The sequence below is a fragment of the Podarcis gaigeae genome, assembly GCF_964106915.1.
Source record: "Podarcis gaigeae genome assembly, chromosome: 14".
Lineage (NCBI taxonomy): Eukaryota > Metazoa > Chordata > Lepidosauria > Squamata > Lacertidae > Podarcis > Podarcis gaigeae.
Window position 1 is genome coordinate 18,041,529 of NC_139690.1, and position 27,610 is coordinate 18,069,138.

At 44.9% G+C, this 27,610-nt stretch overlaps 1 protein-coding gene across 5 annotated transcripts; it reads left to right on the plus strand.

The window, feature by feature from the left end:
* The first annotated feature begins 4,642 nt into the window (after positions 1-4,642).
* On the plus strand, positions 4,643-27,395 carry KIF7 (kinesin family member 7). 5 transcript variants are annotated; one of them, XM_083712462.1, is made up of 19 exons: positions 4,643-5,134; positions 6,418-6,806; positions 7,801-8,001; positions 8,503-8,920; positions 9,428-9,965; positions 10,942-11,085; positions 11,942-12,139; positions 13,206-13,399; positions 14,928-15,040; positions 16,252-16,404; positions 18,022-18,224; positions 18,364-18,561; positions 19,686-19,811; positions 20,448-20,624; positions 22,146-22,361; positions 23,045-23,251; positions 24,703-24,901; positions 25,004-25,150; positions 26,634-27,395. In XM_083712462.1, the coding sequence occupies exons 2-19, from the start codon at positions 6,479-6,481 to the stop codon at positions 27,008-27,010; spliced, it is 4,137 nt and encodes a 1,378-aa protein (XP_083568588.1). In that variant the 5' UTR covers positions 4,643-5,134; positions 6,418-6,478; the 3' UTR covers positions 27,011-27,395. The 5 variants fall into 5 exon arrangements, with proteins under 5 accessions (XP_083568588.1, XP_083568590.1, XP_083568591.1 ...); XM_083712464.1 differs by having other exon boundaries at positions 4,698-5,182; XM_083712465.1 differs by having other exon boundaries at positions 4,698-5,134; positions 6,410-6,806.
* Positions 27,396-27,610: the final 215 nt, after the last annotated feature.

The following is a 27,610-nucleotide window of genomic DNA, read 5'->3' on the forward strand; positions in this document are numbered from 1 at the left end:
CTTTCTGGGAAATGATATATAATGAACTAAAGAAAATGTTTAAAAATACATTTGTTTAAAAAAACCAGGAGCATTCTTACTAGGTATAATAGGTGAAGAGTTACCAAGAGAAGATAAGACTTGTTATGTATGCAACAACAGCAGCAAGAATGCTACTAGCCCAGAGATGGAAGGAAGGAGAAATACCAACAAAAGAAGAATGGCAGATGAAACTGGTAGGAGTATGCGAAGATGGCGAAACTGACGGGGAAGATCCGAAACCAGGAAGATCAAGTATTTTCTAAAGACTGGAGTAAATTTGTAGTTTATTTAAAAGACCACTGTAAACAGTTAAAACCTTTGGCAGGGATGTAATGGTACTTGTAATGTGTAATTACTTATGGTAATTGTGATTATAAAATAGATGGATAATGGTAAAAGATGCAGCAATTTTAAACTTAAACATGGAACCCATGGAGGGAGGGAAGGAGGTCCAAAGGTTAAAAGAACCTTGTATTTTAATGTTTGAAATGGTTATGTTTTATATGTATAAAATTATCAAAAACCCAATAAAAAATATTTCAAAAACCCAAAACAAAGTGCATATGAAGGCCTCTGTTTGAAGGTATTTTCTGTTCCAGGGGTTTCCAAGCAGAGGTTCACAAACTTCATCCAGGTGACCCCAGGCATGTCTGTGAAGAACATTTACAATATGAATTCTACAGAATTCACATCATACTGCAATACAAAGAAGAAGAGAACCAATAACATTGCAATCAAAAATCGCACAGCATCTAGCACAGTGCATTACAGTTGTTGCAGCAAGCAGAAAAATCGTGAAGTGGTCCTCTGGGGTCTTCAACCATTTTCACGTGGTCCATGGTGGGGAAAGTTTGCGAACCACTTGTGGTAAAAAAAAAAATTAGGGTTGTGTGTCCAGCTAAGTTCTACTCAAGAGTAGACTTATTGAAATGAATGAACCTAACTTCATGGTGTTTGTTAACTTCAATGGGTTTACTCTGAGTAGAACTAGCACTGGACACCACCCAATGAATCTTAAGAAGGGAGAGCAGGCAACATGAAGTTGCCCATCAGCAGTTAACAGCACCTAACAGTAGACTGGAAGACAGGAGTGCCTGGCGTGCTCTGGCCCAGGGGGTCACGAAGAGTTGGACACGACTAAACAACAACAACAACAGTAGACTGAGCAGGCCAGCACCCAGGTCACCTGGGCACAGTCTTGTTTTGCACTCTGGTATAATCTGTTGTATTTCTGTTTAAATGACAGTAATTATTTCTAAATCTGCATCTCAACATATAAATTAGGCTATGCAAATTAATAATAATTTCAAATTATGCCCTCTTTTGTCCTCTTTTTCGGCAACATGTAGCAGGCCACTTTAAGCATGGCATGTTCCAAAATAGGTAAAAAAGTAAAGGTAACTGACCCCTGGATGGTTGAGTCCAGTCAAAGGCGACTATGGGGTTGAGGCGCTTATCTCGCTTTCAGGCCATGGAAGCCAGTGTTTGTCCACAGACAGCTTTCCTGGTTATGTGGCCAGCATGACTATACCGTTTCTGGTGCAATGGGACACCATGACAGAAGCCAGAGTACACAGAAACACCATTTACCTTCCTGTCACAGCAGTACCTATTTATCTACTTGCATTGGCATGCTTTCGAACTGCCAAGTTGGCAGGAGCTGGGATGGAGCAACAGGAGCTTACCCTATCGCTGGGATTCAAGTTGCCGACCTTTTGATTGGCAAGTTCAAGAGGCTCAGTGGTTTAGGCCACAGCATCCAGAATGGCACCTGCCTCAGAAGATATAAGGTTATGAAGAGAGAAAAACCCTTCAAGAGAAGACAGGCCTGGTTTCTGTGAAAAAAGTTAAATATCTGGAGGTGAATTTATCAGTGAAAATTTTGAATTTATGCAAGGATAATTATGAGAAATTATGGAATGAAATCAAGAGAGATCTTGAGATTTGGTCAAATTTTAAATTGTTATTAATGGGCTGAATATCAGTGGTAAAGATGAATGTATTGCCAAAGATGTTGTTCTGATTTCAAGCCATACCAATTAGCCTTAATTTTGAATTCAGTAGCCTTAATTTTGAATTCAATTTGGAAGCACACACTCGTCAGGATGGAGGGCACACCTCCTACACCATCATTATTTTCAGGTGAGATTTAATCACATCCCAGCAAACCTGGGCTGTACAATTCAAGCTAATGCAGAGCTCTTACGAAACAAACCAACTTCCCAGCACAGACAGGACTTTGGGCGATAAGAAAAGAGACGGCGATGTGTACTAGAAAGTGTGAGATGACATTTGTTTGATATGATGTTGACTAATCTCCCCACAAGCAAATCAAGATGAATGCTCATGAAACAGATTGTCTCAAAGCTGGAGAAACTGGAGAAAGTGGTGTGCAGAAACGTCTGGCTTTTGTGTGGCTGGAATGTAATCTAATGTACAAAGGTAGGAGTCACATCTGTTGCTCCATTTATGATCGCCTCAGCCCTGGCATGTGGACCCTAGAAGGGGCCATCGGACAATGAGACCCTCAGGCTGAGTAAAGGTTACCTATCCCTGCCTTTACAAAGACCTGTAAAAGCAAATGAGTCTTCAGCGGGTGATTAGGGATGGGCTTTGCAGTAACTCACCCAGTCACTTGTTTTCCACAATTCCCAAGCACAAAATCAATTAGTTAAGTAAAATTGTTCATAAACCTATCTGAGCTTGGCCTGTCCTCTCCACTTGTGAGAATCCCATAATTGATTCTTGTTCTTTAGACTGGCTTGCCAGAACTCCTTGTGCACTATTCCTAGCACTACTTACAGTTCTGCTACTGTTAATTACAGTGGTACCTCGGGTTAAGAACTTAATTCGTTCTGGAAGTCTGTTCTTAACCTGAAACTGAAGCACCACTTTAACTAATGGGGCCTCCCGCTGCCGCCATGCTGCCGGAGCACGATTTCTGTTCTCATCCTGAAGCAAAGTTCTTAACCCAAGGTACTATTTCTGGGTTAGCGGAGTCTGTAACCTGAAGCATCTGTAACCTGAAGTGTATGTAACCCAAAATACCACTGTATTGCCCATTATCACCACCAAGTATTTATTTGCAGGCTTTTAGGGATACAGCAAATTTGCTTCTCTTGTGGTGCGTTTCTTCTCATCTGCATGCAATTCCAGCAGACCATATTGTGTTCACAATCTGTACCACTCTGAATCTTGACACATGGGTCACCTTTTTTGCATTTTTTTGGAAACCCAATTTCTTAGTCACAGTTTTATGTGTTTTTCAGAATCTTTAACGATGGACCATTTTTTCTGCATTGTTCAGAATCCTGACTCCACAGTTCAAGTTATTGTGCATTTTTTTCCACTTTGGTATTTCTAGAATCTTGAGCTGCAGGCCACATATTAGTGCATTTTCAAAATCCTGACTCCATGGGTCACATTTTTCTATTTTGCTATTGGGGCAGCCATATATTATCCTGCTCTTAACACCATTTGCACCCGCTAAAGTTTTGGGGCAATCACACAGCTTCATTTCCAATTAGTGCCTATTTCAGAACTTCCCATCGAAATCCCGTAACTTCTAATGTCACAAATGTTCTGATTTATTTTTGTCCCCCTTTGGTTGTACTAGCTCCTCCAGACTGGAAACTTTGGGGGGGGGGGGAACACATTAAAAAAAAACTATTGCCAATGACCTGCTTGCAACATCAAATATATCTGAATGACCCACTTGCAGTATTAAGTCCCTATCCGGAAGCACCAATGATTTTCATCTCTGCTGCTGCTACATTGTTGCTTTCTCATTTTGGAATTATGTTGCTGCTGGATTTGCTTTGTTTAACATGTCACTGGAAAGACAGTTGCTTTATTTCATAAGCAAATGTGATACAATAAAAACAAGCACTTTCCAGTTGCTTTTTTAAAACATAAAAGTCTTTCTTGTGGTATCACAAAAACCCCACTTTGCTGTTTTTTGGCTCTAAAACAGTATTTAAGGAACCACAAGACTCTGTAAAATAAGGCTTCAAGGTGCAACCGAAAACATGTGATTGGCATGCCAGAACTTTGATTACCGTTCATAAAGAATAAAAGAAAAGGCATTCAAGAGGTGAACAAGGCTCTTTCGTTGTTTGGGATGTTGAAGCAGGCGTCACCCTGAGTGCAAAATGATGGGATTTATTTTTTTATATAATAATCTTTATTTTCAATTATAATCCAATAATAGCCTCATTATAACAATACCAATTTATAACACAATTACCAATATCAATCATGGAACCAAATTATATAATTTAGATAAGGTGGCCCAAATCCGCGTGCAAGAATTGATGATTTTGTTTCTGCATTCCAAAACCTTTATTCATTTCAATTACGTTCCAGTCATCATCATAATCCCTTATACAACAGCTGCAATATTTACAACTTCTATTCGTGTTGACACATTAAGTGATTTATGCAGGGCTTGTTTGGGGGGGTGCAGGGGTACCCCTAAACATTTTGTGAATCTTTGTACTTTTGTCCATCCATTAACTATTTATTTCCCCTGATTTGAACTATAAAATGGTGAGTCAAAAGGAAAGTATCTCCAAACATTATTTTTTTTAGGAAAAAAGCACTGGATTTATGATTTTAGGAGTGAAGATCTCGAACTATATATCCTTGATCTTCCTGTGTGACAATTATTCTGTCTGTGGCGTTTCTTCCTGTGCTTGCAAAATGTTATGTCTTATCTTCTGCAAAGCATGCATTGACTGATTTTATTTTTTTTAACTATTTCTGGTGCGTGGGTCGTTGGGCTTCTGTGGGTTGCAAACATCCACACAACATAGCATCCTTTGGAGAGAAAAACAAAACCACACAGGGAGCACCAGCTTCCATGGCAGGGCCTGAAACGAGGCCTCCTCGACGGCGCCCTGAGGAGAAAGAAGGCGGCGGCGGCGGCGGCGGCGGCGGCTCCTCCTCCCTCACTTTTAAAAGCCACATCTCCCGCCGCCGCCTCCTTCTCCTCTCCAAAAGCCTCCCTCATTCGACGGCTCCCTCGCCAAAGAAAGAGGCGGAGCCGCCTGCCGACGCCATTTCCCCGCGCCGGCCTAGTCGGGCCCGCCCAGCGCCGACGCCTCGACTCTGGGTAGGTATCGCCGCGCCAAGGCTCAAAAGGAGGCGGCGGCGAGGTGAGGTGGGGAAGTGCACAGCGCTTCGTCAGCGACTTCCCTGGGAAGGGTGCCTCTGAGCATGTGCAGGGAGTTCGCGGTGTCCCGCTCCCCCGGGCTTGGTGTGCTCAAGACTTATTTCCCTGCAGGGGGCATGGAGCCGTTTTTTTGTCCCGCCTCATCTCCCATGCATGTCCCCCCCCTTCTTAATTTCCTCGACCCTGACTGTCTCCCCCTCCAAAAAACAAACAAACCCTCACCGCCCCCCTTTTTTGCTTATGCGACCTGTGCCCACCCCACATTTTCTCGTGGGGTGCTCAGGGGTGACTCCAGCTAGCCACACGCCTGATGCTTCTCTTTGGGAAAGTCTTTGGGATTTTGGGGCCAAGTTATTCGGAAAAAGTTACGCCTATAATTTCTACGTGCTCTGCTGCTAGTGCAACTTTTTCATAGGGCAATTAAAGTTGCCACTTATTATTATTCATTTATTGTGTTTCTAGCCCACCTTTTTTCTCTCCAAATGAGGCATACGTTGTTCCTGCCGCCTCATTTAGTCCCCACAACAACCCTGCGAGGTAGGTTAGGCTGACTGTCCCAAGTTCAGCCGTGAAGTGGCTGCATGGGGACTTGAACCCTGGTCTCCTAGGGTCCTAGTATGACACACTAACCATTACATCACACTGACTATAATGCCTTCCTTTAGAAACAGGTGCTGAGCTGCAGGTGGGCAACGCTGGGGTAAGGGAGAAGGGTTAAAATGATGAAATTTATTTAAAAACCTGTTAGATTTCTTTGAAACTGGCTGCTGTTTATGGGTGCTTTCAAGCTGTCACTATTTTCAGGTGGGATTCAATCACGTACCGGCCAATTTAGGTTGCACAATTTTAGTTGATTGAGAGGTCTTGACATTTTGTAGTAGGAAAAGTGACAGGAAGATGCCCTGGAAGGTGTGGGATGATAACACTTGCTTTGATGCAATGTTATTCAACCAGCTTCTGGGAATAGCAAGTGGGGAGATTTCTGCTGCATTTTTGGCCAGTCAGAACATGGTTCTGGACTATTTTAAGTCTTCGGCCTGATCCAGCAGGGCTCGTTTTATATTCTGTATTGTATTTGTATTGTTAACTGCTTTGGAAACTTTAGCTGAAAGGTGACCTAGATATCCAAAAATACATAACATATGCCTTAACCAGTATTTTATTTTATTTTTGCTTGTGCTGTCTACTCTAACTTGGCTTTTCCTCTTCTCATAGCATGTCAGGCATAGAGATGACACTCCTACTTAGTTCTCAGATATCCTGACTCTTCATTTGCTACCAGTCATGGGTCTGAAAGCCAAACTCCAACCACCAACAGTGGAGGTTCCTGTCAGGGTGGCTGTACGCATTCGACCTTTACTTCCCAAGGAACGACTGCATGGGCACCAGACCTGCCTACAAGGTGACCCAGAGACTAAGGAAGTTACTCTTGGGCGCAGCCGCCATTTCCACTTTGACACAGTCTTCACCGAATCCTCGGACCAGGAGTCTGTGTATGCTGCTTGTGTACAGCCACTGGTGGAAGCTTTCTTTGAAGGTTTCAATGTTACTGTGTTTGCCTATGGCCAGACAGGCTCAGGGAAGACCTACACCATTGGAGAAGCTAGTATCTGTGAGTTCCATCTTTTGCATGAATAGCATGTCCTGCATCCTCCTCTCCTCTCTACCCAGGGTACATGTAGCCCTATTACTTTTTATTGTAAAGGCAGGGACTGTATTGTATGTAACCCACTCTTTAAACAAATAAAATAAATCATAACCTGCATCTGAGCAAGTGTAGTTCACAAAAGGATCCAGCCTCAAGGGCCGGATTTCATAGGTGGGTGGAGCTGCCACCTGTCAGTCACTTGATGACACAGTGGTGGCAAGTGATTGCCTGCTTTCAAGTAATGAAGTTGAGACTTTAAAGCACACAGTGTAGCTGATTTACTCTCTCCAAAAATGTGAAGCCGATTTAAATGTTTGGGGAAAATTTTTCAGTCAGGTTTCTAAAAAAGCTTTCGTAAGAATGAATCACTCCAAGGGAGCTAAGAGGGTAAACTTTGGAAGAAGCTTGGTTCCTCGACACCCATACCACTGTGCCACTAGCGCTATTATATGTGTGTTTGTGGCAAGTGGGCTAATAAAGTACAGTCGTACCATGGAAGTCAAACAGCATCTGTTCCGGAAGTCCGTTTGTCTTCCACAATGTTTGGAAACCAAAACGCGGCTTCTGATTGGCTGCAGGAAGCCCCGTCAGACTTGGCTTCTGATAATTTTTCAGAAACAAACACTCACTTCCAGGTTTTGATCATTCGGGAGCCAATTTTTTCGGGAGCAAAGGCGTTTGAGATCCAAGGTATGACTGTACTTTGTGGGTTAGTAACTTTTGTGGGTTCCTTTTGCAAGGGGACACACTTTAAGAAGTGGATTGCTAAATTCATGCTGAACTGTTATTGAACCCTGTGTTCTGCAGCAAAGTTGCCTTCTGAATCAGTTTGGTTAAAAGCAAACAATAACCACCTTTGGTATAATAACTTTCTTCCTGGTGATTAAATTAGTTCCCCACACATCCATTACAGCCTGCAATTTCCCCCCAACAAATGTGTTTTCTTTGTTGCTTCCAGCTTCCATCAATGAGGATGAGCAGGGCATAATCCCACGAGCCATGGCTGAAGCCTTCAAGATCATGGATGAGAATGACTTGCTGGATTACACGGTCCGCATTTCTTATCTAGAAGTGTATAAGGAGGAGTTTCGGGACCTGCTGCAGGTGGAGACAGCTAGCAAGGACATACAGATCCGGGAAGATGACAAGGGCAATATTGGTAAAAACGAACAAACTGTTGCTGCTATTGCTCCCTGCATCTTTAAAAGCCTGACTTCTCGTTGTAGTTGGAATTGCTCCTTTTCCTTGCCATTCCTAGTTGGCAAATCGAGCAGGTAGCACTTTGGTTTGCTTGGTCAGCATTTTGTGGATTTAACAATCTTCCCTTTTTACCTCTTCTCCAAAACTGGAGTTTAGTTCCCTCTAGCTTCCCTGGTATGGCTGAAAACTAGGCTTGTACAGGCTTCTTGCCCCAGGATTTACCTCTTGAATCATACATTATTTCAGGATTTGGCTCCCTGTACACAGTGACCTTGCTGTGCTGTTATTAGCCCGAGTGTTGCTTTCATTACTTAATTAATCAAATGGGTTTTACTTATCCTCTTGTTGCTCAGCTGTTTAACTCACCTTGATGCTTTCATCAGCTGGGGCAGAAAAGCTTCATCAGCTGGAGCTCACTTTAGCTCTTGATTTTCCCTCTTTGCTATCCCTCTCATTGCAGTGCTGCATGGGGTGAAGGAGACCGAAGTGGAAGGCCTGGATGAAGTCCTGAGCCTACTGGAAATGGGCAACATGGCCAAGCACACTGGGGCCACCCACATTAACAGAAAGTCAAGCCGCTCGCACTCCATCTTCACCGTGACCATGGAGCAGCGCCGCAGTGCCGGGCGTCTTACTCGCCTCACCCTTCAAGAAAAGGTCTTGGTTCCAGCCTCTGGCCAGGTTCTTTCCTCCAAATTTCACTTTGTGGATCTGGCAGGCTCCGAGCGGGTGGTGAAGACGGGGAACACTGGGGAGAGGCTCAAGGAGAGCATCCAGATCAACAGCAGTCTTCTGGCTCTGGGCAATGTAATCAGCGCATTAGGAGATCCCCGCCGGAAAGGCAGCCACATTCCTTACCGGGATTCCAAAATTACCAGGTAAGTAGTATGCTGTTTTTTTTATCCACAGTGGCCTGCATTACGGCATAGTCCTGTGTGTCATCCTTGAGCAGTTTGCTCATGTCTGGACTGTGCTGTCTTTCCACTTGGGGGTTCTTTTCTTTCTGTGTTTCCTAATTTGGATTTGTTGCTTGGAATCTCTGCTAGTTTTGTCCCGATTGCTGCTTCTGAGGCAGGCTCAGTGGTCAGAATGTTCACTTTTATTGTCCTCCTTGTCTGTTAAGCTTCAGCCTTGCTAACAGATGTACGGTAGTATCTTGGTTCTCAAACTTAATCCATTCCGGGAGCCCGTTCGACTCCCGAAACCATTCGAAAACCAAGGTGCAGCTTCCTATTGGCTGCAGGAGCTTCCTGCGTCGGACATTCCTGCGTCGGACATTCGGCTTCCAAAAAACTGGAACACTTACCTCTGGGTTTGCTGCGTTCGGGAGCCAAACCGTTTGACAACCAAGGTACCACTGTACTGATTCCTGTCATATTCCTCAGGATCCTGAAAGATTCTCTTGGTGGGAATGCCAAGACCGTGATGATTGCCTGCCTCAGCCCTTCCTCCTCTGACTTTGACGAAAGCTTGACCACGCTGAATTACGCCAACCGTGCACAGAATATCAAGAACAGGGCGGTGGTGAACTGCTGCAAGGAGACGGAGCACATGGAGCAGCTGCAGCTGCAGATAAAGAGCCTGCAGAGGGCGCTAGAGCAGCGACACCGCTCCGAGACACGTATCATCAACCGTTCAGAAGCTCCCGTCAAGCGGCCTTCGCAGGATAATACCACCCGCTTGCATGCAGAGTGCAGCCGCTACAGGACCTGTACGGACGCAGCGTACCAGCTCTTCATGGAATTGCAAGGAGAAGGCAATCTGACTGTGGACCAGATCCTGCGAGTGAAGGAGTGGTTGTGTGCTGTGGAGAGCGAGAGGAGCGAGCTGAGCTCAGCCTCTGGCTTAGACAGTGGCATTGAGAGCACTTCAGTGGAAGATCAAAACCATAAGGCAGCAAGTTCCAAGCCAACTAAGTCTCAGGTACTACTATTCGCTGCTATTATTTTTTCAGATTTCTTAGCCACAAGGGTGAGCCACTACCATTTTTTAAAAAAACAACAACAACACACACCTTAAAATAGATTACAATCAAGAAAGTAAAGTAGGTTCTAAATATTTATTTATTACAAAGAAAGGATAGTACTGCGGGCAAGAATCCGCAGGTCCTTTGGGGTGGTGGGGTTCACATGGGAGATAAGATTCTTCTGCAAAGGTTGTCAGCTGGTCTTAATCTGGACCCCTTTTAGGGTATGCAAAGATTCCAGATCCAGGACAGACTTCAGTACAATTTGTTGACATTGCCAATGAAGAGTGATGCTTAGTGGTAGAACACTCTGTTCTCCTTTACGTTGGCAGATGTGGCAGTAGGCGTGTAGGGCCTCAGTGATGGACTGGATGGGAGCCCAGAAACTGATCCTCAATGGGGATACGACTGAGGCACTGATGGTGGGTAGATCCTTTAACCGGATAGGTGGGGTTCAACCAGTCCTGGTTGGGGTTGCACTCTCCCTAAAGGAGCAAATGCACAGTTTTGGGGATACTTCTGGATCTATGACTGTTCCTGGAGGCACAAATGGCCTTGGTGGCACAGAATTCTTTCCATCAGTTGTGGCTGGTGGCTCAGCTGCAACCCTCTCTGGACAGGGATAGGCTACCTTCTGTTGTCTACATCCTAGTAACCTCTAGGTTAGATTGCAGCAATGCATTATACACATGCATGCTTTTGAAGATAGGGCAGAAACTATTGCAGAGTTCAGTGGCCAGATTGTTGGCTGGAAGTAGGAGGTTTGATCATATAACACCGATCTATGTAACATATAACACCAATCATGTAACCCTGACAATGGTGGCTGCCTTCTAACTTCCTGATTCAATTCCAAGTGCTGTTTTTTACCTATAAAACCTCAGGACTCCAGTACCTTAGGTAGCAAGTGTCACCCTCCTTTCTCTTTGGCAGAAGCAAGAAGACCACATGGAAGAATCTGAAGTTGTAAGAGAAGAACACATGGCAAGGTTGGAGAGGCAGGTGGAGCGTTTAGAGGAGGAGAATCGGGATTTTCTAGCCGCCCTTGAGGATGCCATGGAACAGTATAAGCTGCAGGTATCACTTAGGCCATGTGCAGACTTCCTCTCTTGTGGGCACAATGGTGATCTTCAGACAGAGAAATCCATATTTGCAGCCAGATTCTTCTTGTCCTCCCTTTTACTTTCATTAAGGTTTCGTGCTCTCTTCTTTCCTTCACTCCACTAGGAAGACAATTGGTTCATCTTTTGAAAATGAGTCCACACCAGCATTTTTACAGGTCACCTTTCCAACCTTTGAGTTTCGGGATTTTTGCTTGCAGTCTTTGTTCAGCTAAGCTGTCACTGGATGGGGTACCTAGCAGTATCTGCTGGGCTCTTAATACATGGAAGAGTCAATCTTCTATCATCTTGTGTATTGTTACTCTAAGGTAAAGGGATGTGGGTGGCGCTGTAGGTTAAACCACAGAGCCTAGGACTTGTTGATCAGAAGGTTGGCGGTTCAAATCCCCGCGATGGGGTGAGCTCCCATTGCTCGGTCCCTGCTCCTGCCAACCTAGCAGTTCGAAAGCACATCAAAGTGCAAGTAGATAAATAGGTACCACTCTGGCGGGGAGGTAAATGGCATTTCCGTGCGCTGCTCTGGTTCGCCAGAAGCGGCTTAGTCATGCTGGCCACATGACCCGGAAGCTGTACACCGGCTCCCTTGGCCAATAAAGCGAGATGAGCGCCGCAACCCCAGAGTCGGCCACGATTGGACCTAATGGTCAGGGGTCCCTTTACCTTTACTGTAAGGTAGGTCTATCCAGATGCTGTTAGAATCCAGCCTAGCCAGCAGCCCGGGATGATGAGAGCTGCAGTTCAACATCTTCTGGAGGGCACCACATTGACTACCCTGTGAGGCAACCAAAACTTGTTTCCCCCTTCCCCCACAGAGTGACAAGCTGCAGGAGCAACATGACATCATCTGCAAACTACAAACATACCTGCAGACAGAGATGCCCAGACTTGGTGTTCCTGAATTGCTGCAGAACGTCTTCTTGGTACAGCTTGACCAGAGGCCTCACACAGCTCCTGTGGATGTTGCCCAGTCTCACCACCGGCTTAGGCTTGCCCGTGATAAGCACAGCAAGGTTTGTGAGCTGCCCTGGGGTATTCTATCATGATACATTGAGTTTTGCTTCCTCTTGAGTGTTGTCTAGAAACAACCTATTTCACCTTCCCCCAGCCCATCAATTTAAGCAAGCTGGATGTCCTGGAGATTTGAATTTAAAGTGGTGAGTGATGTAAATATCATATTGCTTTTATTCGAGGTGAGGCAGAGAAGACAACGTAGACTTTGTGTGTAGGAAATATTTCTGATGCAATGTTTTTGGGAGAGCTTTTCCTTCATTACTTTTCTTCTCTCAACAACTTTTCGTGTAAATTGGGAGGTGCTTCCTCACACAGTTTTAGCATAACTCTGGAGTGAGTGAGTGAGTGGGAGGAGCCATCCAGTATATCATTTGTCCACCCACTGAAAAGAATTAACAGCACAGTAAGTCTAATGTAAGACCACGCTGTAGTCTAAACCACTGAGCCTCTTGGGTTTGCTGATCTGAAGGTTGGAAGTATGAATCCCCATGACGGGCTGAGCTCCCGTTGCTCTATCCCAGCTCCTGCCAGCCTAGCAGTTCGAAAGCACACCAGTGCAAGTAGATAAATAAGTACTGCTGTGGCAGGAAGGTAAACAGCGTTTCCATGCGCTCTGGTTTCCGTCACGGTGTCCCATTGCGCCAGAAGCGGTTTAGTCATGCTGGCCACATAACTCGGAAAGCTGTGGACAAACGCCGGCTCCCTCGACCTGAAAGCGAGGTGAGCGCCACAACCCCAAAGTCACCTTTGACTGGACTTAACCACCCAGGGGTCCTTTACCTTTTACTTTTTTGCCTAGAAATATTAAGAAGCTATTTGCGGATCACAGGTATTTTGTGTGTACTTTTGCTGGATATATCTGCCACAATTGCATCTTCAGGTAAGGGAGTGTCGGGGGTAGAAAACAGGTTAGATAATCTGGTGAACCTGTTACTCTTTCAGACTTCCTTGAAGGAGTTAGAGCTAAGGATCTGAAGTTTCCCCTTCAGAGGACAAATAATTTCAGGGTGCAGGCAACAAGTCAGGGGTATTTCACTTAGTATTCCTTTCTCTCTCTCTGAACAGCTGTGCAGTGCCCCAACCCTCAATGGTAAGAACTTGTTGATGTACCGCCAAAGACTGCCTTGTGGCTTGATGCGCAACTTGGAGGCTAACAATACGATACAAACACAGGAGATTGACAGGACTCCAGAGCAGGCAGCGGAGCCATCTGTGGAGAAGGGAGACCGTGAACAGATAAGGTCCCTTTACCGACGCAGGTGAGTGAAAAGACTGATGCTGGACTTACAGACCCACCTACTTCGCATAACTCTGGTTCAGTCTCTAGCATCTCCACCTGGCTATCTCTTCCTGAGACTTTGGAGCAGTGTTTCCCAAACTTGGGTCCCCAGTGGTTTTTGGACTACCAACTCCCATCATTCCTAACTAGCAGGGCCAGTGGTCAGGGATGATGGGAATTGTAGTTCATTGCTAGGAGATGCGATGAAGTTGGGGGAACGTTCTTTCTTACGTGTTGGACCTGTAAAAGGGTAAAAGAGTTTGGGGAAATAATCCATAATGAATTGGAAATAATTCATAATGAGTTGGGGGGAAATGTTTAAATATACTTACTAAAAAAAACAACCAGAGTTCTTTTTTTCAGATGGAAATTCCCAGGTGTCAAAAAAGGTTATTTATGTATGCCTCTACTGCAGCCCCCAAAGGGAGAACGAGTGAGGTCCCAACTAAAGAAGAATGGCAACTTGGAATATGTGCAGCTTGCAGACTTAACATATAGAATAAGAGAACAAAAAGAACATACGTTTAGAGAAGATTGGAAAATGTTTCTTGAATATATGGGGGGGAATTGTGTACACATGAAAATGTTGGCAGCATTAAGATAAATTCAACCGCGTAAATAAGTTATGATGGATGTAATAATAGACTACTGAATGGTTTAAGTTTGTAAAATATGTAGGGATTTATGATATGAAAAATGAACCATGGAAAGAGAAGAAGGGAAGTCATTGATATTTTAAGGATGTTTAAATGAGTATTCTAAATTGTAAAACAGAATTTAATAAATATAAATATATAAAAAAGAAATGTAGTTCAAAAAGCTGGAGACCCAAGTTTGGGAAACACTGTTTGGGAGGGATACTGCTTGTGTGGGGTACCTTGCCTTTCTGCCAGACTCAGCGACTTACTTGTATCAGGGTCTGAAATTGGAATGTCTGAGGCCCAGCTCTTGCAAACACCCAGATAACACAAGTGGGAGAACATTTTATGCATGAACTGCCCTTAACAATATAGGGGAATGTTACTGACTGGCTGAGCAGGTATGCAAAAGCTGCCAGCTTGGGACAGGGCAGTTCAGATGATGAAATAGAACATTAGCCCTGTTGCAGAAAGGATGCTGCTCTGTGCACAAAAACTTCTATTTCTTGTCAAAATATATATAAAAATTGTCCAGTGGCACTTTAGAGACCAACTAAGTTTGTTCTTGGTATAAGCTTTCGTGTGCATAGTTGGTCTCTTAAGGTGCCACTGGACAATTATTTTTTTAATATATGTATTGACTATGTCAGACCAACACAGCTACCTGCCTGATTCTATTTCTTGTGTGATCCCTTCACTTTAATTCATCAAAGGTGATGAATTCCGTACAACGAAGGGGAAACTGAGTGAGATGGCTGGACTTCTGTCTGGACTCAGGGTGGGGTGTGTGCTTTATAATTTCAACTTTTCTCTCCCGCATTGCTTATGCAAGCCCTCTGGATAAAGTGACCAATTTGGTTGCCGTTCTAGAAATGGGATCTACAGCTGCAGCCAGGAGGAGGTTTCGGAGAAGAGGAGCAGCAGACAATGGAATAAGAGCAATCCAGCCCTGATCCAGGAGGAGCCTCCAGAACCCTCGAGAGGTAAGAGGAGATTCAGTTGCTCCTCTCAAAACTCTAATGGGGAGCCATTGTGGTGTAGCAGTTAAGAGCGGTAGTCCTGTGATCTGGTGAACTGGGTTCGCGTCTCCGCTCCTCCACATGCAGCTGCTGGGTGACCTTGCGCTAGTCACACTTCTCTTAAGTCTCTCAGCCCCACTCACCTCACAGAGTGTCTGTTGTGGGGGAAGAAGGGAAAAGAGATTGTTAGCCGCTTTGAGACTCCTTAGGGTAGTGATAAAGCGGGATATCAAATCCAAACTCTTCCTCCTCCTCTTCTTCTTCTTCTTCTTCTGATGATGATAGCAGTATAAAACCAGGACACCCTTGATGCTTCAAGCTGTACCTGGACTAAGCAACTCTTTGTTATTATTATTTTTATTAAATTCAATTTTACGCTATACATTTTACTTCAAAAATTAATCATAATCATCAACATTTAGGATTCCCTGAATCCTTAGACTTCCCTCCACCCTTTTGTGGTTTCCAGTATGAAACTTTTTCTGCTGCATCATATATTTTCTCAATTTTTCTTAAAATAATCCCTATTTACTTTAGTTTTCAATACATTAACAAGTGTTACGCAAATCCTGCCAAAGTTTTTAGTTGTTTACAGTGTTCTCTTAAGTAAATTGTAAATTTTTCCCATTCCTTATTAAAGTTTCTACCTGGTTTCTGATTTTCCCGGCAATTTTTGCCATTTCTGCATAGTCCATCATCTTCATCAATCAATCGTCTCGTCGGGACTTTATCTTTTTTCCATCTCTGGCCAGTAGTATCAGCGCTGCTGTCGTTGCATGCATAAATAATAGTTTCTGCCCCTTTGGTATCTCTGCATCTAAATTCCTAGTAAAAAATGCTTCTTCCCCCCCACAAATGTTATTTTAAACATTTCTTTCAACTCATTATATATCATTTCCCAGAAAGCTTTGTTATTTTGCACATCCACTGCATATGGTAGAACGTGCCTTCCTTCTCCAGCATAAATTCAATACCAACGATACATCATTTTAATATACTTCTCTTTCAACGAAAATTTTAAGTCCTTTTTTCATAACTTTTCCTAATATGAAAATTGGATATTATTCCCAGTATCTCTTTTAAGCAACTCTTGCCTTGGTGCCTTCTGTCCCTTCACCTATATGGATTGGATTCTTGCCAGGGCACTTCCATTTTTTGCTTCTTTTTTTCCGCAGAGGACTGCAGGAGGCCAGAGCTGAGCAGCCTTGGAGAAGGCTTTTCAGGGAAGGATTCAGAGTGGCGGCTGCTTCAAGCCCACCAGAAGATCCGTGAATTGGCAATCAACATCCGCATGAAGGAAGACCTGATTGTGGAACTCATCAAGACAGGTGAGGAGGACTCTTAAGTAGAGATGTAGCTTGGGTGATTGACTTGAGGATAGGGGAGTTTTGGGGCTCTGCCTGGCCAACCCCAGGGCCTCAGGAAGCTACTGCATCTTTGTATCCCAGCAGAGACCCTTCTTTCCTGTGTCCTCCATATTTTTATTTACTTTGAAAGCATTTCCCCCTTTACATAATATTCTCAGAACAACTGGAAGGGACAATGTTATATTTGATTAAAAAAAATTTTATATAAAAAAATCTTGGTTGTATGGCTTGAGGAAAAGCATTCACCTCTCTCCAAGCCGAATGAGAGCCATTTGGCAGTCTTCTGCCGTGTGTATGTCTACAGCACATAAAGCCAGAAAGGAATTACTTGGGTTTTCTTTAAAGAGTAGTAGCTGTATTGTTTTGTGTTCCCAAAATAAATGCATCCTCTGTATACTTACTTGAGAGCCTCTCCATCAAACCCAGAGGGACTAACTTCTGAACAGGCTTGCAATGAACTGGAAATTCTTATCTGAGGTATTCTTAGTGAAAATTGAAGCAAGACAAGGTGGTTTTTGTGTGTGTGTGTCAATATTTTATACATGAAAAGTGGTGCGCAAGTTTTTAAAATACTCTGGTTTTATCCAGAACACTTTTGCCTCTGGCTCTGCCCCTTCCAGCATGCAGCCCCCATAAGGAAAAAAAGGTTGCCCACCCCCTGTGGTAAAGGGATAATTAATTATTATCTGTGTCATGCTGCAATAACAAATATTTACTGCCATTCAGCCTTCTTATTCCTTTCCTTTCCTGTCCCCCAGCACAACTTCTGCTTGTCCTCTCTTTTTTTCTGGTCTAATTTTAATTTCTATTATTCCCTTTTTTAAAAATTGATTTTTATTGGTTTTACAAAATTAATCTCACAATTAATAAAATTAAATTATAAAATAAAAGGTGATTCTTCTGAATCATAGGACATCTCTCCTCCCCTCCCCTCCGTGGGTCCTTTGTATAGCTTAATCAACTGGTTCCAAACTACAAGAAAGAAGATTCCACCTAAACATTAGGAAGAACTTCCTGACAGTAAGAGCTGTTCGACAGTGGAATTTGCTGCCAAGGAGTGTGGTGGAGTCTCCTTCTTTGGAGGTCTTTAAGCAGAGGCTTGACAACCATATGTCAGGAGTGCTCTGATGGTGTTTCCTGCTTGGCAGGGGGTTGGCCCTTGTGGTCTCTTCCAACTCTATGATTCTATGATTCTATGAACTGCATATTATAGTTCATCCAAATTACAATCCTCCAAAGTATCCAAAGTCTTTGTAACATTGCAAGAGTTATTCCTTCTCTCTTATTCCCATCCTGGCTTACAGTTACTATTACATCCTTACCAAACACTGAGCTGATAAGATTGCTGCTGTCATGTCTTCCTCTTCCTAATTGCTAGTGGAAGAAGAGACTGAAGTCTGTCTTGGAGTGTCTTGATTTTGACCTGCAATTGATCTCCATGAAGTCCCCCCCCCCTCCTTAAAATGATGTTCTTTTTGCTGCTCCACTCCCCACCACCACCACTGACTCCCCCCCCCAAGACCACCCCAGGTGCCAGACTGGCCTTTTGTGGTGATGCAAAGTGTCTGTGTCTTTCAGGGAAGCATGCGCAGACGATGAACAAGCAGTATTGTCAGAAAATCCGCGACTTGGAGCAGGAAGCAGAGCTGGTGCGAGTGGAATTAAACGATGGCCAAAGGCAGCTTTCGGAGCTGGAGGGCAAGGAGCCCCGAAACCCCGCAGAGAAGCGGAAGCTCCAGGAATACCGTACCAAAGTGGCAGCAGCTCAGAGCAAGGCAAAGGTGAGCCCCGGAGCACTACTTATATTGGGGGGTGGGGTGGCAGAGTGCCAGGGTGTCTCAAAAAGGCCTCTTCCGTTTTGAGAGCCTCCTTTCGGTCCCTGGCATTAGCTGTCCTGCCTTATTGTCCATCCTGCAACAGATCCTGCAAGAGAAGAAGCGAGCGACGGAGAAGCTGGCCTCTCTCTCCGCTCAGAATGAGAAGCGCTTGCAGGAGCTGGAGAGGAACGTGCAGCTGATGCGGCAGCAACAGGGGCAGCTGCAGAGGCGGCTGCGGGAGGAGGTGGACCAGAAGCGGCGCCTGGAGACAGAGATGCACAAAGGGCAGCACCGTGTCAAGGTAGGGGTGGCTGGGCTTCGGTGCCAAGGCCAGAGAGTATTCAGGAGCAGCGATGGCCCTAGCTGTTCACAGAATTGTAGAGTCGGAAGGGACCCTTTTAAAGAGAACCACACTGGTTGCTGGCATATTCTACCTCAGGTTAAAGAGGCTAGTTTTAACCTTGAAAGCCCTTCAAGGCTTTGGGATCCAGGGCCCCCTTGTATCAACCTGTGGGAGAATAACATTTTCCACTGAGGCTCCTCTGACTGCCACAACCAGTAATCAAGTAGGTGGAAACAAGAGAGGGCTCCTTCATTGGCCATGTAATCCATTCATTTGGTACCCATAAAAGGTAATATAAAGGTAAGGTAAAGGACCACCTGGATGGTTATGTCCAGTCAAAGGCACCTGTGGGGTGCGGCGATCATCTCGCTTCAAGCTGAGGGAGCCGGTGTTTGTCTACAGACAGCTTTCCAGGTCATGTGGCCAGCATGATGAAACCGCTACTGGCACACAGAGGACCGTGATGAGTTCCAGAGGGCACAGAAATGCTGTTTACCTTCCTGCTGCAGCGGTACTTATTTATCTACCTGCACTGGTGTGCTTTCGAACTGCTAGGTTGGCAGGAGCTGGGACAGAGCAATGGGAGCTTACCCTGTCACGCAGATTTGAACTGCTGACATTCCAACTGGCAAGCCCAAGAGGCTCAGTGGTCTAGACCACAGCTCCACCTGCGTCCCATTTGGTACCTAATTATAATTTGGTACCCATGTTATCTTTGTCACCAGGTTAAGACTTTTTTTATTCTCGGGGGCATTTTAAATCAATTGAAGTTCTAGTTTTAATGGAGACGAACCGGGCTTTTTCTGGCACCTCTTTTTCTAGAAAAACAGCACTGGAGAACAATATACATAATAAATATAACTACCTGGAACTGAGTTACCCATTTGGCTTTCTGAATATGTTTTGATGTTATGGAGTCTTTAGAAGGTGGTCTGTTGTTTGGTATTGCATCTTAATTGCATAGTTGCATTTTGTGCCATGAGCCCCCCTGGTATATGTTGCTATGAAGGGTTGTGCATAGAAATGCCTTTAAATAAATGATACCTTGCGGGTCTGAGAATTTCCCCTCCACTCACCTTCAGGAGTTGGAGCTGCAGCATGAGCAGCACCAGAAGATCTTGCGCATCAAGACCGAGGAGATAGCAGCATTCCAAAGGAAGCGCAGGAGTGGCAGCAACGACTCCATGATCAGTTTAGAACAGCAGCAGGTAATGGGGCAAGGGCTGACGTGCCTTTCAGCTTCAGCAGCTTGAGGCTGGTGTGTGAAATGCCCTTCAAAAGGGCAGGATTGGGAGCAATAAGAGATGGTGCTTTTTGAAGAGTTAATACAGTTGTACCGTGGTTGGCGAACGCCTTGTGAGTGGAACGGTTTGGCTCCCAAACGCCGCAAATCCCGGTAGTGACTGCCCTGGTTTGCGAACTATTTTTGGAAGCCGAACGTCTGATGGGGCTTCCGATTGGCTGCAGGAGCTTCCTGCAGTCAATGAAGAAGCCCCGCTTTGGTTTTCGAACGTTTTGGAAGTCGAACATACTTCCACAATGGATTCCCTTCGACTTCCAAGGTACGACTGTATAATAGTTAAATCGTTTCCTGGGTTTACATGTCTTGTCTTTATTTTATTCAGTTGTGTTATGTCCTGAAATTGGGGGAACACAGGAAGCTGCATTACACTGAATTAGACCATAGCTTCATTTAGTATTGCCTACTCTGGCTGGCAGTGGCTGTTTAGGGCTTCAGGCAGGAGTCCCCCTTTCCCAGCCCTTTTGGGAGATGCCAGGGATTGGACCCTCTGACAGCCTGAGTCCCTCTGACAGTCTCTCCCTCTGCCTTGCCTTCCCATCAGAAAATCGAAGAGCAGAAGAAATGGCTGGACCTCGAGATGGAAAAAGTCCTTGAGCAACGCCGTGCCTTGGATGAGCTGGAAGACGAGCTGACGAAACGGGAAGCCATAGTGGCCAAAAAGGAAGCGCTCCTTCAGGAGAAGAATGGCCTTGAAAACAAGAGGCTCCGCTCTAGCCAGGTGAGCCTTGGGTATGGAAGGTGAGGTCCTTGTTGTCATTGTTTTCTTTGTGGCAAGTATAACATAATCCATTCTGAATGTTTTTTCTTAGTAAATCTGGGGTGGGGGAGTACAAAAATGAAGCTTACATTAACGAATCTGTTCATGGAGAAGGTGTAAATGAAAAGAGGAGGAAACACTTCATTGCAAAATTAAAGCTCATTGACTTTTTTTTTGGGGGGGGGGCTTAATTTACAAGTCAATATTTATAGGATTAGGGGACGCAGGTGGTGCTGTGGGTTAAACCACAGAGCCTAGGACTTGCTGATCAGAAGGTCGGCAGTTGGAATCCCCGTGACGGGGTGAGCTCCTGTTGCTCAGTCCCTGCTCCTGCCAACCTAGCAGTTCGAAAGCACTCCAAAGTGCAAGTAGATAAATAGGTACCGCTCTGGCAGGAAGGTAAACGGCATCACCGTGCGCTGCTCTGGTTTGCCAGAAGCGCCTTAGTCATGCTGGCCACATGACCTGGAACCTGTACGCCGGCTCTCTCGGCCAATAAAGTGAGATGAGTGCCGCAACCCCAGAGTCGGTCACAACTGGACCTAATGGTCAGGGGTCCCTTTACCTTTATTTATAGGATTGGGCTGTAACAACCAAAATGTGCTGTTGGCAGAAGGAAGCCGAAGGAAGAGAGGGGTAGGGGTTGCTGCTTAGGAGAGGTGCAGTGGGGAAAGGTGGCTGTGTGGTGGAAGCAGCCCATTTCACTCCCTTGGTCATTGTTTGGGGCCCACCTAGCAAAATGAGGCCTGTGCAGAGACTCCTCCCCATTACAGTGTATAGTGGCTGCTGGGGACGAGACCTGAGGAGAGAGTTCCTCCTTGGTTTTTGCCTTTCACAACTCATTCTACTTGAGGGGGGGCGGACACAGAATTCTCTGCTAAAATCTGCATGAAAGCAGAAAATTGCCTGAGGGTTGAAGGGAGGTGACCCTCCCTCTTAGGATAAATAAATTGGGTCCTCCTTCGGGTACAGGGGACTCAGTCAATGCTAGCTGCCACCCTCCCTTCAAGAAGATACAGTGGGACCTCGGTTTAAGAACAGTACTGTTTACAAACAATTTGGTTTATGAACTCTGCAAAACCGGAAGTAGTGTCCCGGTTTGCGAACTTTACCGCGGTCTAAGAACGGAATCTGAACGGTGGAAGGGCACCAGCGGTGGGAGGCCTCATTAGGGAAAGCTCGCCTCAGTTTAAGAACAGTTTCGGTTTAAGAACAGACTTCTGGAATTGATTAAGTTCGTAAACTGAGGTACCACTGTAATTGTTTTATTCTATGCTAAGATGTGTTCCCTCTTTCCCTTATAGTTGCTATGCTATTCCTTCTTTGAATAGGGTTAGCTCTATTAGCTCCCACCCCTGAGGAATTAAAACCAAGCGATGGTTGATAAACCGCAAGGACATAAGCTGCAACCGGCGGACTTGCCATCCTAAGGATCTCTCCCTCCCCCCACCTTTCCCCATCCCTCGATTCTTTCTGGCTTAGGCCCTGAATGATGACATCATGCGGGTGTCCAGCCGCCTGGAGTACCTGGAAAAGGAACTGACGCAGAAGAATGGGCAGCTTTGCCACAGCAGCACGCATGATCAACAACAGATCCGGCAAGAAATTAACAACTTGCGGCAAGAGAAGGACCAGTTGCTCAAACAAAGGCTGGAGATAGACAACAAGCTACGCCAGGGCACCTTGCTGTCCCCAGAGGTTCATTGGCAGTTTTTCTTGTTGCAAGTATAGTTGATGTACTAGAGATGATTTGTTTCTTTTTCTGTGATTTGTAGGTTCTTACTATAAACAGTCTACACAGGTATATTTCAGCGGGAACTTTCTCTTAAAGTGCTTTGGAAATGACCTGTGTGCATCTTCGTTTATTCATTAATTTATGCTGTACAGTTCCTCTCATCTTTAAACAAGGGTGCGATTGCCATGAGTGCAGAACACAACTGATCAATAAGGTGGAACAAATGAGTCTCCGTGGAGTGCGGGAATCTTAAAACTAGGTCATTAGTGGAACTGGGACATGACACCCTGGGTTCATTTGGGAGGAAGTATGGGATGTAAGTTTAATAAAATGAAAATATATCTGGTCTTGACTCTTGGGGCACTGTGTCCATGAGTGCCATCCTATTTCTTTCCTAGAGGCTAAATTTTAAACTCAGGTCCCTGATTGTCCAAGGACTCGAGCAAAAAGGCTTCGAGCAAATTATGATCAGCCTTTGTACGCCAAGTGGGAGTCACACTAAACTATATTTCAGGTTTATGAGAGCAGCTAAATGTAAGGACTGGGAACCTCTCTGCCCACCGGAACTAAACATTATTAGCTGCAAAACAATTGAAATTATCCTTTCCCTCTCAGTAGTTTTCTTGCTTTCTTCCTCTCCATTCAGGAGGAACGGATCCTTTTCCAGCTAGATGAAGCCATTGAGGCTCTAGATGCTGCCATTGAATACAAAAACGAGTCAATCACTTGCCGGCAACGTGTTTTGCGGTCCTCAGCCAGTCTCCTATCCCAATGCGAGATGAACCTGATGGCCAAACTCAGCTACCTCTCATCCTCCGAGACCCGGGCACTGCTTTGCAAGTATTTTGATAAGGCAGGTGTCGAATTGTGGCTCTGCTCCGTGGAGCAATGCACTGTCCAGTATGAGCACATCAGAGGCCCAGGCCCTTACCCAGGGATGCAAAACTTTTAGGCAAGCTTAGGTCTGTCTCAGTGGTTTTCCTGGTTCTTAAAATATAATAAATATAATACCTTTATTGTCAATGTACAACCTGTGTACAATGAAATTAACCAAGCCTCCTTCCCCCCTCCCCACACTCAATCTCATTGTGTGCTTGTCGCACAACATACCAACCCAGAAAGTCAGTTGCACTGTATTATTTTCCATTCAGCAGCCTAACAGCCCATGGATAGAAACTGTTTATTAGCCTGTTGGTACAACTGATTATACTTCTATATCTCTTGCCCGAGGGTAGAAGATTAAAGAGGTGCTCGCCCGAGAATTTTTCTCTCTCCTAAGGCATCGATCCCTTGCAATGTCATCTAGTGGGCTCAGGGGACAGCCCATGATATCATGTGCTGTATTAACCACCCTCTGTAAAGACTTTCTGTCCACGGCTGTCAAGCCAACGTACCACAATGTGATACAATATGAGAGGACACTTTCTATTGTGGACCGGTAGAAGGAGTTCAGTTGTTGTTTAACATTGTTCTTTCGCAAGACCCTGAGCAAATGGAGTCTCTGTTGGGCCTTTCTGACCACCTGAGTTACGTTGATTTTCCAAGTGAGGTCCTCACTAAGGTAAACTCCCAGGAATTTAAAGGAAAAGACTCTCTCCACACAACCCCCCGATATACAACGGGGCTAGTTCCCCTCTCTTCCTCCGAAAGTCCAACACCATCTCCTTTGTCTTGCTAATATTTAGGTGCAAGTTTTTCTCTAGGCACCATGTAGATACTTTTTGAACCTCCCCCCGTACACTGATTCATCTCCACCTGTAATTGGACTCATTATGATAGTATCATCTGCAAACTTAATAATTGCAGTAGATAGATCAGATGAAATACAGTCATAAATATATACGAGTACAGGTAGGGACTCAGCACACATTCCTGTGGGGTACCAGTGCTGAGCTTCAGGGAGGTAGATGTAAAAACAAGCACAATACCGTAAACCTGCATTTGGACTGCCACCATTTTGGGCAGTAGGTTGCTTAGGAAGGGAGCAAGAAGGCATCCCTACACATAGAAAACTAGGATGTCGGGGGTTAGACTGGAACCCTTCTCCCTGAAATACCCATTTTCTGTGTGAGGGGATTTTTCATTTATGTTTTGCGCAGAGGAGCTTCCAACCTCCATCTGCAGTGGCTGTCCAATCCAGACCCAAGTAAAGTAGGATTACATGGCTTCCCACATTGTCACTGGGTCACCTTTTTCACCTTCATGAATCTGTCAGTGCCATACGCATACGTTGTTTCAGTTTTCTTAACAAGATGATGCCTTAGTTGCGAGAAGACCATGCAGAAAGTTTGTGTTTTTGGCCAGGTGGTGACTCTGCGAGAGGATCAACACAGGCAGCACATTGCCTTTTCCGAACTGGAGATGCAGCTGGAGGAGCAGCTGCAGCTGGTATTTTGGCTGGAAGTAGCACTGGAGCGCCAGTGCTTGGAAATGGACCGCCAGCTCACCTTGCAGCAGAAGGAGCATGAGCAGAACATTCAGCTTCTGCTCCAGCAGAGCCGGGGTAACAAAGGGCCTTTGTAGTCATTGGCGCATCACTTGGCATGTTCAATCTCCAGTTGGACTGCGCAGCAGACTGCGTATTTAATTCCCTTCTCTCACACAGAGCACATGGAAGAGGGGCAGGCAAACAGCAGGCTTCAGTACCAAGGAAGGATCCAGGCATTGGAAAAAGAATTGGCGCATTACAAGTGGGCCAACCACGAGCTGACTCAGAAGCTGAGCGCGAGCGATTTGGAGGGACAAGGCAAAGGTGAGGATAACCTCGGCTCTGGAGGCTTAAGTCTTTTTATCACCGCCACTGATGACGGTTCAGATGTGACTATTCTTCACAGCAAGCCAAGCACACAGTCCCAAGCATGTCTGAAAGGCAAAGCGGTGTACTGGGTTCCTTAGAACAGGGGTGAGCAACCTTTTTCATTCAGAGGGCCAAATTCCTGTGCTGAGTGGGGTCAGGCAAAAGTGGGCAGGGCATTTGGAGTAAATTTCACCTTAGCACTGTAAACTAGTTTCTGCAGACATTCTCACGTGCCCTTTTCCGCTCTCCATCCAAACAAGATACATTATCAGAATTCAAGGACACATGCCAGCCGGGCAAAAACACAATGTGAAGCTGAGCCACTGTGTGGTGTGGCTTGGGAGGGCTGTATTTGGACCTTAGACCTACCCGTGTCTTAAAAGTAACAGAGGCCAAAATAGACTGGTGCCTGCTGCCAAAAAAAAAAATTAAACCTGTAAACAGGGAAGTAGAGGTGAATGAATGGGGACCATTGTTGTTACACCTACTTGGTTACAGTTGGAAATGATCATTAGGCTTTGGAGAACAATGGAGTTATGGACTGGAGCAGCTTTTGAAGGCAAGTTGCTCAGATGGTGGCTCTACGTGGTTGTTGTGGGCCATCAATCTTAAAATGTTTTGGAACCTGCTTTGTAGAGAAATGTACACTGATGTTGGAAGGGCTGTAGCATATATGCCCAGCATGGAAAAATGCTCAGCTTTAATCTCCAGGTAGGGAAAAGGTGAAATCAACACAACCCATTTTAATATATTTTTTCCCCTTCAGCCCTGGCATTCTCAAAACCAGCATTGTTAAGAAAGCCATTTGCAGGGGCAAACCAGTTGAGCCCACCAGCACTGTATTTATGAAAGAGATAGGGTCCAGTCTCTCTGAAGCCATATTGACCAGGGCCACATTATCAATCTCTGCCTTCAGAAAAAAATATATGTATGCTCTTGTCTGCTCCACAGCTTTTTCTCTGAGCACGTGAACAGAGATTGCAGAGGTGGACAGACTTCAGGCTTACTTTGGGTCTTTTATTAGCTCCCAAGATCCACAATCCAGAGGCAAATGCAAAAAGACATGCACTAAAAATCAAAAGAATTCTAAGACCAGGAATGGTCCCCCATACCCTGGCACGATGATTGTTCCTGGTTAGGTCAAGCTTTCTTCGCTTAAGTATAATTTGGGTGTGTTGTTTAATGGTAGTAACAAAAAAGTGGGATTTGGAAACCCTTGCTGATCTACTTCATATCACCCAGAGGTCTCTCCTGCAGTACCCAAAGGTGGGCAGAAAACAGGCAGTGTTGAGCTCAATGATCAAATGGCTTAATTTTACTATACTCCTATTGGTTTTCTCTGTACAGGGAATTGCCAATTTTTCGGGCCATTTTTGTTCATTACACAGCACAGACCCTAGGAAATTACTGTCTAAAATGTTCTTCTCTTCTCATATAGGTATGGAAAGAATCACTTGTGCAGCCGAGGACAGACCTGGTTCAATTAGAATACATGGTGACTTTAGTGCAAGTAGCATGTTGGATCCCGTGCAGATAGAGCTCTCTGAAAGAACCCACAGAAGTGGGGATGAACCCCGGGACCTGGTGCATGCAGCCTTGCCATCCACCTGGAGGCGATCTTCATTATCCAGTGCCAACACCTTAGTACCAGAAGACTTTTGCCAGAAAGAGACAGACTTCTTATCCAGAGGTGGCCAGATCAAGGAAGCATCTCTGCCACTGAGCTTAGCTCCTCTGCTGAAGTCTCACATGGAGCTGTACAGGACTGGGCTGTCATACCCAGAAATCATTGATGTCAGGAAAAACCCATTCTAGGTCCCAGCTTCTGCCTGCTACTCTTGCTCAAAGCTTGAGGGGTATTGCCTACAGAACAAGTGTATTGTTACAAGTTGCTACAATTAGTAATTGATGGCTATGCTTAACTTAAGGTGCAAATTAGCCTTCTGTCATACTTAGAGGGGTTTTTTGGAGGACAGAAAAGCAGTATGTCAGACTTTTTCCTCTACAGCAGTGACCTTTGTATTTAGCTGCAGTACCTCCCAGAGGGAAGACCACTACCTCTGGCAAAATGCTTGTCTCTGGAGAGATAGGAAAGTCAGAAATATTTGCTGCTGTAGGCCTAGAAACATGTAAATAGTTTAACTAGCCTTTTATACTGTAGCTTCTAATAAACTAGAGTAACTTTTATAAGGGCTTGAAATACATTGTTTCCTTCTTGTTCACAAAAATATTACTATTTATACTCTCTTCCTAGCAGTATTCAAGTACCATAGAGCTTTGGCGGGTAGACTGATGCTAATTACTTTCAGTTAATTTATGAGCTTTAAAACCTAACAATAAATATTAGTTTCCTTCGTTTCATGGCAAGGAAGATGTGAAATTGCTTTTTGTGTGGTGCATAAAAGATATTCAGTT